The 14,017-nt window shown below is 61.1% G+C and overlaps 1 protein-coding gene across 2 annotated transcripts; it reads right to left on the bottom strand.

The window, feature by feature from the left end:
• Positions 1 to 599: 599 nt before the first annotated feature.
• BOK (BCL2 family apoptosis regulator BOK) lies at positions 600 to 12,021 on the bottom strand. 2 transcript variants are annotated; one of them, XM_026490835.4, is made up of 6 exons: positions 11,786 to 12,021; positions 11,086 to 11,337; positions 8,375 to 8,503; positions 7,482 to 7,584; positions 2,612 to 2,775; positions 600 to 1,429 (listed from the first exon to the last, which is right to left on the bottom strand). In XM_026490835.4, the coding sequence occupies exons 2-6, from the start codon at positions 11,306 to 11,308 to the stop codon at positions 1,161 to 1,163; spliced, it is 888 nt and encodes a 295-aa protein (XP_026346620.2). In that variant the 5' UTR covers positions 11,309 to 11,337; positions 11,786 to 12,021; the 3' UTR covers positions 600 to 1,160. The 2 variants fall into 2 exon arrangements, with proteins under 2 accessions (XP_026346620.2, XP_026346622.1); XM_026490837.4 differs by lacking the exon at positions 7,482 to 7,584 and having other exon boundaries at positions 11,786 to 12,020.
• Between the last annotated feature and the right edge of the window lie 1,996 nt (positions 12,022 to 14,017).

Here is a 14,017-nt window from a genome sequence, read left to right as displayed (position 1 = left end):
GCCGACTCCCAGCAAGGCGCGTGCACAACAGCCTCGTCCGTGGGGATTCCTGCTTCACTGGGAGGCAGGATGGGAGGGCAGGGCCAGCTGACCTCAGTGGTCCTCAGCCACACGTCGTACAGAACGGGACTGAGAGGCCACATCGCAGCCCCTCTGGCATCGTGTTCCTGCGGCCGAGCAGGAGTCAGGCCCGCCTGGGGAGAACGTCCTTGCATCAGAAAGCAGGGAGTGAGGACTGCCCGGAGCTGGCCCCGAGGTGGCCACGGTGGAGCCAGGGACGGGGTGGAGGCTGTTGTTGGCCAAGAGAAGGCATCGAATGGCCCAGCTGCACTGTGGGCCGCGCCGGGCAGGACGGCTGAGGAACCCGCCACTCGTTACCGATGCATGTGCGCAAGTGTGACTGTGAGCGCGTGCCTGTGACCCTGTGCGTGTGTGTGTGTACGTGTGCGTGCGTGTGCGTGCGCGCCCCATCATGGCACATGGCAGCAGACCCCTCACCAGGGAGGACGCTGGGACGCTCCTGGGCTTCACGTTTATCACACTAGGCTCACCGCCTCTGTGCGGCCCCTGGGCAGTGGCATGGGACAGGCACAAAGAAAGCAGATGGGCCATCCTCCGTGGCCGTGACACTTTATTGGAATTGAACACACACACACCAACCTTCCTGTTCGTGGGCTCGTGCACTCTTAGGTCAGTGTGCCGGCCTGGAGCCCCGCGCCCCTGGTCCCTGCCACACAAGGACCCTGCCATGGGAGGGGGACACACTCCTCCATCGAGAAATGGATTGAACGAACAGCACATAAGCTTTATGCCCTCTTTGCAAGGTTAGTGACACCCCGTGGCTCCTGCAGCCTTGGCCAGGCCAGTGTCACCTTCTGACTCCATGAGTAGGGCCCACTGCCCACAAGGACCGAGGCCAGCTCATGTCCTGGCATGGTTCCCCTTCACGGAGGGGACCCGGGCATCAAGTGAGAGCCTGGTGTTCCCAGCTCCCTTCCTTTTGGACCGGGAGGTGACCCTGACTTCCTGGCTCCAGAAAGAGGACGAGCAGAGTCTCCAGGGGAAGGGGAGCAGCAGGGAAGGCACTGAAGCCCAGCTCCAGACCAGGGAGGCCCCCTCTGCTGCCCCTTCCAGAGGGTGTGGGTCTGTGGGCGAGGGGCTCAGGGCAGGGCCTCCAGCACAGAAGCGGGGCTCTGAGTGTCAGAGCCTTCCCAGCCTGGTCGAGGAGGACATGGATGCTCTTGGGGGCTCAGGGCCTTCTGGGTCGGAGCACCGGGCTTCAGCCTGCGCCGGAGCCCACAGCTCATCTCTCCGGCAACAGCACGAAGAAAGCAGCCTTCAGGAAGCGGCCGAAGTTGCAGAGTGCGGCCACGAGCCAGTGGGAGCGGAAGCCGGGCTCCGTGCTGACCACACACTTGAGGACGTCGGTCTGGAGGCAAGAGGGCACAGTTAGAGAACAGAGCACCTTGCACGGGACATCAGCCAACTCTCATGAGGGGTGCCTGAGGCCGTCAGGGAAGGTCTGTGGTCTGCTCTGGACCATGGGAAGGAAGGGAGGAGCTCGAGGTGGGCAGAGGCCAGCAGACGGGACACTGCCCAGCAGGGGACTGCACCACCATCCCCAGGCCAGGTGCCAGCTCCCCACGCGGCCACCTGCCTACGGCCCACAGGGCCACAAACATCCCCGCGTCCTTCTGCCTTGGCACGATGGAGCCTGGGGTACCAGGAGGCCACCAGTCCAGCTGCACTCTCCCTCAGACAGGATGGGAACTGAGCTTTCCAGAAGCTGAATGAATGGACGTTCCTTATTTCTTTCTATTCCTGCTAAGAAACAAACTATTTTCTCTACAGTCTGGACTTTGACCATGGTGTCAACCAGAGTCCTTGCTGGCTCCACGGAGAGGACAGCAGGAGGAACAGAGCCTCGGGTGTCTCTGCTGAGGAATGGCCACAGCCGCGAGTCATCCTGGAAGCAATCCCCTCCCGCCAATGCCAACTTCAGATGAGACCACAGCCCCAGCCACTGCCTGACCTCAGCCTTCGGCCCCAACCTCAGCAGAGAGCCAAGCTCTGTCGTCCCAGCCAGTGAGCATTACACGCCCTTGCCCACCACCCACGATAGAGAAGAAAACAGAGACCTCCTGTAGGGGGGCTGGCCCCCCACACCCAGTGCCCAGCAGCCCCCAAGGCCTGGCCGGGGCTGGGTGGACAGTTGGGGCACAGAGACTGTGGTGGTAGGACTCACGCACCAACCCCTGCGGGCTGACCCATCCTGGCATCGGCACGTGGTTGGATGGGGGTAGGGGGAGGGTGCTCTGGGCAGGGACAGGATTTTCCCTCTCATGGGCCTGGGGGCCCACATCTGCAGGCCAACTTCTGCCACGCAGGGGCTCTGGGGCCACAGGCCTTTAGCCCTGGAGTTGGGGGCGGGGGAGGCTCTGGGCGAGGAGGGAGCAGAGGACAGGTCAGCACCGGAGTGGGGCAGCAAGAGCAGCCCTAGGCCTGGCAGCCCAGCCCTCACCCCTCCTCCAACCCCTAGCAGCCCCCCAGTGCAGGCGCTCAGGCTTTCCACCAACTCCACCCCCTCCCGGCACCTCGGGCTCCCCCTCACCCATCCACCGCGCCTTCGCAGCCAGGGTGCCAGGGTCTTGCGCACAAACTCCCCAAGGCAGTCGACGAGAGCGTGGACCATGGCGGGCTGGGCCTGCCGCACACAGTCTACGGCCAGCCCCGCGGCCACCGAGTACAGGGACACCACCTTGCCCCATGTGATGCCTGCAGGAAGAGAGACAGATGCCGGTCAGCAGAAAGAAGGCCACCACAGCCCTGGCTCCAGTCCAGCCCTCAGGTCACATGAAGGCTGACACTCGGAGCCACCTCCCCCACCATTCCGCTGACAACCGCCCCTCCCTGCCCCTCCCCACCTGCACAGGCGCCAGCTGACTGCGGGGCGCAAGCCCCCGCCTCCCACTGCGGGCAGTCCTGCCGCCCTCACGGGTAGCTCTTCGGCGGAGATTTCCCAAGCCTCCATCGTACACCTGCTCACCTGTGCCAGAGCCCAGGCCAACCTCGCCCAGCCCGCCATCCCCCGGAGGTGAGGACAGCAAGGCCGTTCAGGAGGGAGGAAACTGAGGCCAGGGGTGAGGTGACTAACTGACCTGGAGCCACATACTGTCCAGGGAGCGGCTTCAAGGCGCGCCTGCCCCTGGCCTGTCTGTTCTGAACGGCCGTGCGAGGCCACCAGGACGCTGTCTACGTGAAGAAGCTGAGGCCCGTGAGCGGCATGACCGTCCCCAGACCACGGAGCTGCTGGGGAGCAGAACCGTGACGCAGCCCGCTGGTGGGAAGAGGCCCCGAAGGACAGCGCGGGGAAGCATGCCCACCAAAGCCAGGGCGTGGGCTTCCTTCGCGTATAAGGAGTTCACAAGTCAGCGAGAACAAAGAGAAACCAGATGAAACGGGTGCTTCACAGAAGAGCAACTACAAATGCATCAAACATCTGAAAAATGTAAAATGTCTGCCCCACGAATAACCAGAGAAACCAGGACAGAGATTGCAATCTGTCAGATCAGAGCTGCACGTGTCAGTGTGGGCTGCACCTTGGGGGCCGCGGGGACAAACAGCCGGAGGGCGCCTGCAGGCTCTGGGCAAGGCCACGCCATGCACGCCCCGCACGCGCCGCCTCGGTCCTGGCAGGACGGGAGCCCGCGGAGGCGGCGGCAGATGGCACACCTGTGTGCAGCGGCCAGGGCAGCTGTTCCAGAAGCCTCCATCAGCACCATACACCCTGGCTCTCGAATGTTCACGGCGCCCCGCTCACCGTCGCCAAAAGGTGGAAGCGACCAAACACCCATCAATGGAGGACGGCAAAGCAAAGGGCCGTCCATCCCTACCAGGGGATAGGACTTGGCCATGGAAAGGGCTGGAGCCCTGACACCTGCCACCGCGGCGGGGGGGCTTGGAAACACGATGCTCAGTGGAAGCAGCAGACCCGAAAGGCCACATATGCTGTGTGGGTCCATTTACATGAACCGTCCAGACGGTTAAATCCAGGGAGACAGAAAGGGGGCAGGGGTTGCCGGGCGCCGGGGGAGGGGTGCAGAGTGAGGGCCGAGTGGGCTCCGGGTGTCCCTGTGTGGCGATGAGAAACGGGGCGGGGGGGTGCGGATCCCAGCTCCGTCAGTGCACCGAAGGCCACCGACAGCCCACTTTATGACAGCTAATTGTTACGTAAGCTTCATCTCCATAAACAGAAAAATTTTAAAGCCCATAAATTGGGCCCCATCACGCTCCTGCCTAAAACCCTCCCGTTACTGTTCCTTTCCATCTCTTTCAAAATAAATCCAAGTTGCAGAGCCCCGCCCGGCTGGCTGTCGGTGGAGCTGTGACCGCTGACCTCGGGAGTGTGAGTTCGAGCCCCACGTTGGGTTAGAGCTCACTTAAGAAAAAAATCCAAGTCTGAAATCTCACCGGAGCCCCTGGCCCCCCGAGGCCCCAGACCCGCCACCCAGGTCCTGCACTCGCTATCCCCACGGCCACGGGCCGGGCCATCAGGGCCCCAGGTCATGGTGACGGTGGTCTCCTCAAGGTGAGCACCCCGTCCTGTGCCGCCGGAGGGAGGCCGCACGGCCACGGGAGAGGGCAGCAGCACGCGAAGGTCTGGAAGGCGCCGGCACGCGTGCTTTCCAGGGGGCGGGGTCTTGGGGTCTGGGTGTTTTATTTCTCACAGAGATATTCTCTCGCTACCATAAATTGGTAATAAATTACTATAAATTACAGTGGCATTTCATGTGTTCCCCAGCTCTGGCTCAGCCCCCACCGCTAGCCCGGCAACCGCGCACGTCCCTATTCTAGGTGTTGGGTCTGGCTCCTTGCACGGGGCACAGTGTCCGCAAGGTCCAGCCGTGTGGTCGCGGGTGTCAGCATTTCCGTTCTCCTACGGCGGCGGGAGGGTCCGCCGTGTGAAGACACCGCATCTTGCTCCTCCGTTCATCGGGTGACATCGGGTGACGGACGCCTGGGTTGTCTGCACGTCGCGGCTGTTCTGAGGGACGCGCTCTGAACATCGGCGTAGCAGTCTGCACGCCCCGAGTGCTCACTCCTCACGGCAGAGTCCGGCGGGGGGGAGCTCCATCCGAACCCAGCCGCGTTGCCGGCAGCCGCGCCACACCGGGTCGGACGTACACGTCCTCGCCCGTGCTCGTGCTCATCTGGCTGATTCCCGCCACGCTGGGGGGTCCACGGTGGGGCCTCGCGGTGGTTCTCCTGTGTGTCACCCTCGTGGGCTACTGGCCAGCTGCATATCTTCCTTGGAGAAACGTCTATTCCGATCCTTTGCTCATTTTTAGTATTGGTTTCTAAGAGTTGTTTATCTTTTGCATTTTCTGATCTTTCTGTGGTAAAATATTTTGCTCTTGTAATAAGAAGAAAAAAACAAAACTCCTGCCAACTTTTAATCAGGGAGGGAAAAATCAGTGTTTCCTCTGAAGGGAGCTGAGCAGCCAAAGGGCCAACGCTGCCAGGAGCAGTGCTGGTGGCTGCTGCCTCCTACGGGAGCCCCGCCGCTCCGAGACGCCTCCACAGATCCCTGCCCTGTGGTCCTCAAGCCGCCCCCGTCGCCAGCCAGAGCCCTGACTCAGGCACTGCCCGCACTGCCCGCACCCCAGGGGGGGCTGCCAGGAGGAAGAGGGCATGCAAGGTGCCGCGTGACAGTCAGTGTGTGCCAGGCCAGGCCACCTGGGAGGGGCCGCGGGAAGACCAGGACCAAGGCTGGCGAGCGCCTTACGGCTGGGGCTGACCCTGTGGAGAAAGGGGGGTGGACGAGGAGCAAAGGGGAGGCCCGGCAGCAAGCGGGAGGGTGGGCGCGGCAGCCACAGCTGGCAAGGGGCACGAGAGCCAGGTCGCAGCAGAGCGGGTGGGTCTGCAACCCCACGCTCCACGGAGCCCCACTTCTGCTCCCTTTTCAGGTGGCTCTAGGTTCAGAGATGTTAAGAAACCAGTTGCAGGTCACACAGCCAATGAGGGAGCAGCTGCCCCAGAGCCCCACAGGGGTGGGCACAGCTGTGAAGGCTGCCAGAAGAAAGGGGTGGGAGCCGGCCCTGCGGGCGCTGAGTGGCTGAGGGCACTTGAAAGTGAAGGGGTATATTCTGCCCTGTCTCAAATGAAAATCACGAGACTTTAACTGAACTCCGCAAGTGGATCGAGCTGCTGGTGGCCTGTGTCCATCATTCCCATCCCTCCCCCGTCCCAAGGCCTTCCCTCGTCCTCCCAGAGCCTTTCTGAACCTCCTGGGCCTGTACCGCACTGAGCAAGGCCAGGCAGGTGGAATGGGTCCTCTGTGTTGGGCCCCCGGTCCTCTGTCTCCTGCCCACATACCAGCCACCACCCGGGGACCTAGCGGGGCCTCCCGGCTCAGTCCCAACCACCAGCAGGCCAGAGCTGCATTCTCAGAGATAAGCCTTCCTTTTAAAGCCAGACCTCGGCTCGGCTCGTAAACCAGCCTCCCGACAGTCCCGAGACAGACACAGGGCGGCCACCCACGCACAGCCCCAGACACAGGAGCCCGAGCAGGGCTGAAGGTGGTCACCAGCCTCCAAGGACGCTGCACCCCACAGCCTTCCTTGGCCCCGCCTGCTGCCTCCACAAGGCACCTTCCCAGGTCACCCTCACGGTTCCCCCGAGGACCCGGGTCAGGACTGTTAGAGCGCTCTGAAGGAAGCTGGCCCTCCCACCAGCCCACCCAGGCACCCCCGTCACGATGTCCTAGCCTTGCTGACCTCTGCCTGGGGGAGGTCAGTGCTGACTGGTGGCAGCCCTAGAGAAGGCCGGCTTCTACAGAGGGCCGTCCCATGTCCCCACTGTACCCACCAGGAGTCGGTGGGGCCTCCTTGGGAAGGGACACTAGAGGTCGACATGTAGTCACCCCAGAAGGGTGCGGTCAATGCGGCTGGACATGAGCTGGGCTGGGGGTCCACCTCTGATGGGGTGAGGCAGCCCCTCTACTCCATCTCCTTTCCCCTACAATGGGGGCAGGTGTTCCCCTGCAGAGTGTGGGCTACATTTGCAGGGGCTGGGCACTGTGACTCCCCCTGGTGCCCCCCACCCTAACTCTGCTGCTGTCCCAGTCATCCTACGGACAAGGAAACCAAGGCCAAGGTCACTCAGCTGGTCAGCAACAGACCCAGAACCGCCTCCCAGAGGAGGGGGTGTGAGGCCTCCCTGCTGCCTGGGGCCCTTCCAGAAAGCACCAGAGGGAGGGTGGCCCTCCCCACTTGGCTCATAACCACTCACTCCCTCTCCAGCTGGGGTGCAGCATCTGGGACTGCCCGGCTCTGCGGCCCCAAGCTTTCCCTCCCTGAGGGCTGGGACTGGCTGTCCCAATCAGCACCTCGAGGTGCTGGGGAACAGCGGGGTTTGCTGATGGAGGAGGTGCTGAGTGGGGCTCTGGTGGTTTCGACGGCGGAACACAGGGACAGACTCACAGAGCGCAGGTACGAGGACGCGACATGAGGTCACAGGTGGGGAGATGAGGTCTATGGAGGTCTACGGACAACAGAGAGCCCAGCAGGGTTCCAAGGAGGGGCCCTGGGGACAGAAGAAGGTTTAGGGGGGAGTCCTGTAGCCTCCTGTGAGCCTGGAGGTGGGCGTCCAGACAGGAAGCACAGGAGCTGGACCTGGGGGTGTGGGCACAGAGAGAACGCGGCAGGACACATGTCACCTGCTGCTAGGACACGGATGGGTACCAGGAGGTTCCCAGGTGAGTGTGGGCCAGCCAGGTGAGACAGGTGTGTTGTAGTGCCCCGGAGACTCCCCAGCAAGCCACTGCACCCGGGCTCATGCCCTCATGGATCCTCCCCTTGATGTGGGCTCCCCCTCCCCCCACGACGTGCCTTTGACCAACAGAATTCGGCAGGGCGACACTGTAACTTCCGAGGTTACATCACAAGAGCCTGGCAATGCCCACCCAGGCTGTTTGTGACCCTCCCTTTGGGACCTGGTGCCGCACCGTGAGAGGCGCATTCCTCAGGCCCCGGGCCACGTGCAGGACACGCTGGGGACAGCCTGGCCACCCTCCAGCCAACAGCCAGCACCAACGGGCAACCCAGAACGTGCAGTCCACTGCACCCCAGCTAATGCCAGTCAGAACTATGCGAGAGGCCTGGGGCCAAGTGCCCACCCGACCCACTGTCCTCAGAACCCGGGGAGGCACCGCACATCACTGTTTGAGTCAAGCTTCTGGGCTGGTCTGAGCAGCAGGAAGGTGGGTCCGGGACCTACGTCCTGCAAGCTCCCAGTGCCAAAGGCCCTGCTCTGGCCCACAGACCCCAGTCCACACCAGCACTGTGGGCGCCCCGGGGTGGGTGCCCAGGCCTACCTCCAGAGAAGATCTGAGACGCCACAGCCAGGAAGGCGTCGGTCACCACGGTCTCAGACTGCAGGGAGATGTTCAGCTGGCGAGCAACGTTGCGGTAGACGCTGGGCCGGATCAGCTCCAGCTCGTCCCCTAGGCGGTCACACAGTGGGGTCAGAGGTGGCCGTGCCTGCCTGTACCCAGCCCCACTGTCACGCAGGCCTGGGACCAGCCCACTGCTCATGGCTCATGGCCACAACTGGCACTGCACAGGCCTGACGGCTGACCCCCACTCAGCCTGTCAAATTCCCACCCTCACTTGACCCCAGCATGGCCCCTGGGGACAAGAAGACCAAGGAGGTGCTGTGGGCACCCCCAGACCTGCCTCTGCGGCCCACCCCTTCTGACAAGCTAGTCACCCCCCACCCCCACCCAGGGCCAAGCTGGCTGGGCCGGTGGGGCGGGAATCCCAAGGAGGAACAAGGGCCGTGCCTGATGGGTGACTCACGGCCCACGGTGAGCTGCCCGGGCGGCAGGCAGACCGGGCAGGCAGCCAGAGCCCCGCACGGGCAGAGGCAATGCCAGCGACCCCACACAGGTGGGGCCCCCGCTGCTGCCTCAGAGGGGCGTCCTCCCTCAGGTCCCCGCACGGCTCTGTGAACCAAGCAGCTAAGCCATCGCCCGGGGCCACCAGCACCACCCAGGCTCAAACCTGGGTTCCTGGTGCCAAGTGGGTGTGTCTGGATGGGCGGCCACACTCAGGAGAGGAAATGCCCTCTCGCCGGCCCGCCCGCTGCCCGTGCTAGCTGCAGCGCCCCTGGCAGTGATGTGCTGGGAATTCCACACAGCCCTCGGACTGGGTGTCCCCCGGCCCAGTCACTTACGCAGCCAAAGCAAACAGGGAAATGCTGTGGACAGGACAGCCCGGGCCGATAAGGGCCTCCGCGTCACCCCTGGGGCCAGCTGCACTCCATCCAATTAACTGAGATCGGGATGCAGAGGCTGGAGGGCGGTGGGGGGCCGGGGGCAGATGGCATGGAAATTCCCAGGGCAGGCCTGGCCCTTCCCACACGCAGACCTCGGGGCTGCTGGGGACTGGGCCCAAGACACTGACCCTGGGGACGCGACCCAGGCCTCTTCCTGTGTGCTGCTGCACCAGGAGCTAGGTGTCTCTGCTGGGGGGGCCGGGAGACAGTGCCCGCCATGAAGAGGCTCAAGCAGAGCAGCTCCAAGAGCAGAATGCAGCAAAAAGGCATAAACGAGAGCATTCTGGGGGTCCAAGTCAGCCCCCTCCTTAGCCATCTGCCAGGGCTGAGTCCCAGGGACTAGACTGAGCCTGACGCTGGGGAAGGACCTCGAAGGCCCTGCTCCTGAGAAGGCCAGTGCTGATCACCTGGCCAGTCCCTGCTCCCCAAGACCAGGCCTGAAGCATTGGGGCTCTCAGGGTGGGACACAGGGGACTGAGGGCACAGAAACCAGGCTGGTCAGAATGCACAGCCTGAGGCAAGGCTTTTCAGAGAAGTTTAAACAATAGGGGCTCTGGGCCCAGGGCAGAGGCAGCCCCCAGCTCCTGCTCACAGACAAGGAAACAGACTGGGAGGCTGGGGGCAGAGTCGCAGAGCAAGCCAGGACAGAGCAAGACCTCCTTCTACCTACCCCAAGGGTCGGGGGGGGATTCTTGGGAGACCAAAGAACTGTGTTCTCCAGGGCCCTCTAGAATGTCCCCCCGGTGCCATCCCCACAGCCCAGCTGAAGAAACAGCCATCAGCGGCTGACCTCATGGGAGTCCAAGTCCTCTGGACCCCTGCCTGATTCCCCAAAGCCCACTGGCTCTCCACACCGAGAAACCTCTCCCCTCCCTTGAGGCCCACGTGGGCTACCATGCCCCCTGGCAATCTTCTACCCTCATGGAATCTGTGTGCCTGCCCACCCCCGGCCCCACTCCTGGGCAGCTGGGTCTGCACAGCCCTGCTATCAGGGTCCACACAAAAAAAGGGACCGCAGAAACTGGTGTCGGCCTGAGAAGAGGCAGGGGGTCCCCTTTCACAGAGCACCCCCTCCAACCCTGGATCCTGGGCCAGCCTGTCCCCACACTCTGTGCGGAGAGCCACCCCATCTGGGCTCCATCCTTGCTCGCCAGGCTGGCCCCACCCGCTCTGAGGTCTAGACCCCGAAGAAGATGGAAACAGCTATTGTGCTTTCTGGGGACCACACTCCAACCAAGTACCCCCAGGTGTCTGAGCATGACCAGCTGGCCAGGTGGGATTTGGGCTGCCCACACCCATGTGGCTTTGCCCCTCCTGGGGCACCAAATTTCCAGAGAGAACTCTACCAGGCCTCCCCATCAAGAGGAAAGAGCAGTGGGATTTCAGGCAGGAGCCGCAAAGACCTACTTTCCAAAACAAACATCGGGACACGTGGTCCCACAAAGGATTTCTTTGCCCAGCTCAGTACAAGGGTCACTCTGGAAGTTTAGCGACCAAGACAGTACTCTTCCCGGAGCTTTCCAGTCTTTACGGCCAGAATGTCTGAAATCTAGGCTGAGCAGGCATATTGGGAAGCTCTGTGCGGGTGGGCAGGCGAGCCTGAGGGGTAAGGAAGGGAGTGTGGGTACGTCTACCTTGCGCGAGGCTATCCCCAACACCCCCGCCAGCCCCCTCTCTGCCCGCAAAGGAAACTGAGGCCCCGCAGCGGAGGGCGCCTCCGAGGGGCCCGCCAGCCAGGCCCGCACTCACCCAGGCGCAGCAGCACGGCGCACACCTCGGCCAGGCGGCCTCCGGGGGCAGGCGCGGCGCGCTCGGGCGCGCTCCAGGCGAGGCCGGCGCGCAGCAGCCGCGCGTGCACGAACTCCCGGCCGAGCGCCTTGGCCTGGGCCACCAGCTCCTTGTCGGTGGGCGAGCGGTCAAAGGCGTCCATGATCTCCGCCGCGAAGACCGAGGAGCGCCGCAGCACCTCCATGGCGGGGACGCGGGCCAGGGGCGCGGCACCTGCGGGGAGACAAGCTCAGCGCCCCGGCCTGGCTGGCGGCGGGGAGCCAGCCCCGGGAGGAGGTCGCCCCGCGGGGAGGGCGCCGCGGAGCGCGGGGAAGGGGCGCGCGGGACGGAAGGGCTGCGGCCGACTGCGAGGGACCGCTCGTTTGGGGGCCCCCAATCTTTAAAAACATGGTGTCACATTCTTTTGAATTACAAGTTAAATCACAAAGATCCCCCACGGCGCCCGGGATAGGAAGGACCGCGGGGGGATGGCGATATGCTTTGGGGCCGCCGTGCCCGCGCTCGAAGACGAGTGCGCGGGCGGCGGAGGCGCGGGCGGGTGACAGGCGACGGCCAGGACCCGGCCCGGCCGCGCGCTCCGAGAACACCCGCCCCCGCGCCTCGCCGTCCTCGGTGTTTGTCCCGGGCGTCGCCGTTCCCACGGCGAGGTCGCCCTGCTCACCTCTCCCGCGGCATGTCGCGCGCGCGGGGCCGGGGAGGGGCTCTAGCCTCAGGATCTACTGGCCGCCGTCTCCGCCGACCTCGATCCTTCCATCCAAAGCGGCGAGGGCGCGCGCCCGCCCCTCGCCAGCTCGTTCCCGCCTGGGCCCGGCTGGCGCGCGAGTGCGCGGGCCTCCGCGCTCCTGGGGGGTGCGGCGGCGGCGTCGCGGCGAGGGGCGCGCGGGGCGCACAGCGCGGCACTCTGCCGGCGAGAGGCGAGGCTTGGGGCTTCGCCTTCTAAGGAAAAGGCAGCCCCCGGGGCGGAGCCGCGGCCCAGAGCTTCCCCGCCGCCTCCCCGCTTAAGGAGGACCGAGCGAGTTCCCGGTAAGGCTCGGAGAGGGCCACCGGGCAGGAGCGGCCCCTGCAAGGCCCTGTGATGGGAGCCTAGCTCCGGCACCGGCCGCCTGGGTTTACACCGGCTCCGTGTTCTTGCTGTTTCGTAGAGGTTCTTTACATATTCTGGGTATGCGCCCCTGGTCTGGCACATGGTTCTGTATCGTTGATGGGTACTCGAACCTGTACCGTACTGAAGACACTGCAAAAGTCTTCTGCCACTCGTGGTGCGCTGTTGCTTGTGATGAACGGGAGTGATTCTCAGTGAAGTCCGATTTATTCGTCGTTTCTCTTAGGATTAGTGCTGTTTCATTAGGATATTCTATGTTTTCTTTTAGAAGCTTAAATGTTTTACCATCTATGATGGGTCACTGTTCTAATGAATAGTGTCCTAGAGGCCAGAGCGCTTTTTTTTTTTTAAATATGACTATCCAGTTGACCCAGCATCATTTATTGAAAAGACCATCATTTTCCCCTTGAATTGGAAAAGAGCCTTCATCATAAATGAAGTGACTGTGTATGTGAGGACCTGTGCTGGACTCTCTTTCATCCCCCTGGTCAATTCCTCTATCCTTGAACGTGGACACGGTTCAAACACCAAGATCAACCAACCTGCTCTAATTCACATACATACAGCATTTCCCCCAATAGCTGTAGAATATGGGTTCTTCCCATGGGCACATAGAATCTTAATCAAAATAGGGGCACCTGTGGAGGCACTTGGGTGGCTCAGTCAGTTAAGGGTTTGGCTCAGGTCATGATCTCAGGGTCCTGGGATCGAAGCCCACATTCAGCTCCCTGCTCAGTGGGAAGCTTGCTTCTCCCTCTCCCTCTGCGGCTCCCCCTGCTTGTGCTCTCTCTCACACACTCTCACTGTAAATTAAATAAATAAAATCTTAAAAAAAAAAAATAGGGGCACCTGAGGACACCGGGGTGACTCAGTCAGTTAAGCACCTGCCTTCTGCTCAGGTCATAATTCCAAAGTCCTGGAATCAAGTCCCTGCATCGGACTCACTGCTCAGTGGGGAGTCTGCTTCTCCCTCTCCCTCTGTTCCTCCACCCTGCTTGTATGCTCTCGCTATCTCTCTTAAATAAATAAATAGATAATCTTAAAAAAAAAAATAGGGGCACATAGCTGGCTCCACCGATGGAGTGTTTGACCCTTGATCTCAGGGTCGAGAGTTTGAGCTGCATGTTGGGGCTTTTTTTTTTTTTTAACTTAAAAATAAAATCTTTAAAAAAAATGTTATTCAAAATAGATCATATCCTGGGCCTTAAAATCTCAACAAATTTCAAAGGACTTAAATCATACAAGTTTGTCCTCTCTGAATTAAATTAAAACTCAATGTCAAGGAAACTATTAGAAAGCCTCCAAGTGCTTGGAATTTAAACATCACACTTCTAAATAATTAAGGGTCTAATAGTAAATCACAATGGAAATTGTAAAATATTTTGAAATGAGCAATAGTGAAAATATGACATATCAAATGTGGTGGGATGCAGGTAAAGCTGTGCTTAGAGGAAAATGTATAGCTTTAGAAGAAAGGTTGATAATTAATGCTCTAAGTTCCAACTCAAGAACTAGAAAAAGAACAAATTAAACCCAAAGGTGAAAGGAAATAACAAAAACAAGAACAAAAATTAATGAAACACAGCAAATATTAGAGAAAATCAACAAAGCCAAAAGTTGTTCTTTGAAGAGATTAATAGAATTCATAAACACCTGGAAATGTAGAGTAAGAAAAAGAAAACACAAATTCCAATATCAGGAATGAAAAAGAGAACACCAAGAGATACTATAAACATTAAAAGGATAATAACGGGCACCTGGCTGGCTCAGTTGGTACAGCATGAGACTTTT

This window comes from Ursus arctos, unplaced genomic scaffold (assembly GCF_023065955.2).
Source record: "Ursus arctos isolate Adak ecotype North America unplaced genomic scaffold, UrsArc2.0 scaffold_1, whole genome shotgun sequence".
Classification (NCBI taxonomy): domain Eukaryota; kingdom Metazoa; phylum Chordata; class Mammalia; order Carnivora; family Ursidae; genus Ursus; species Ursus arctos.
Note: the sequence above shows the minus strand (reverse complement) of the source record. Positions and strands in the feature narration are given on the sequence as shown.

Bases quoted from the DNA above. Each gene is read 5' to 3' on its own strand.
- BOK (XM_026490835.4), bottom strand. From the start codon at position 11,308: ATGGAGGTGCTGCGGCGCTCCTCGGTCTTCGCGGCGGAGATCATGGAC. The intron at 7,585-8,374 runs GTAGGCCTGGGC...TTCTGTCCCCAG, and splicing joins GTCTCAGATCTTCTCTGGAG to GGCCCCTCCTTGGAACCCTG. The intron at 2,776-7,481 runs GTGAGTCTGTCC...CTCTTCCTGCAG, and splicing joins CGTCCTCGTACCTGCGCTCT to GCATCACATGGGGCAAGGTG.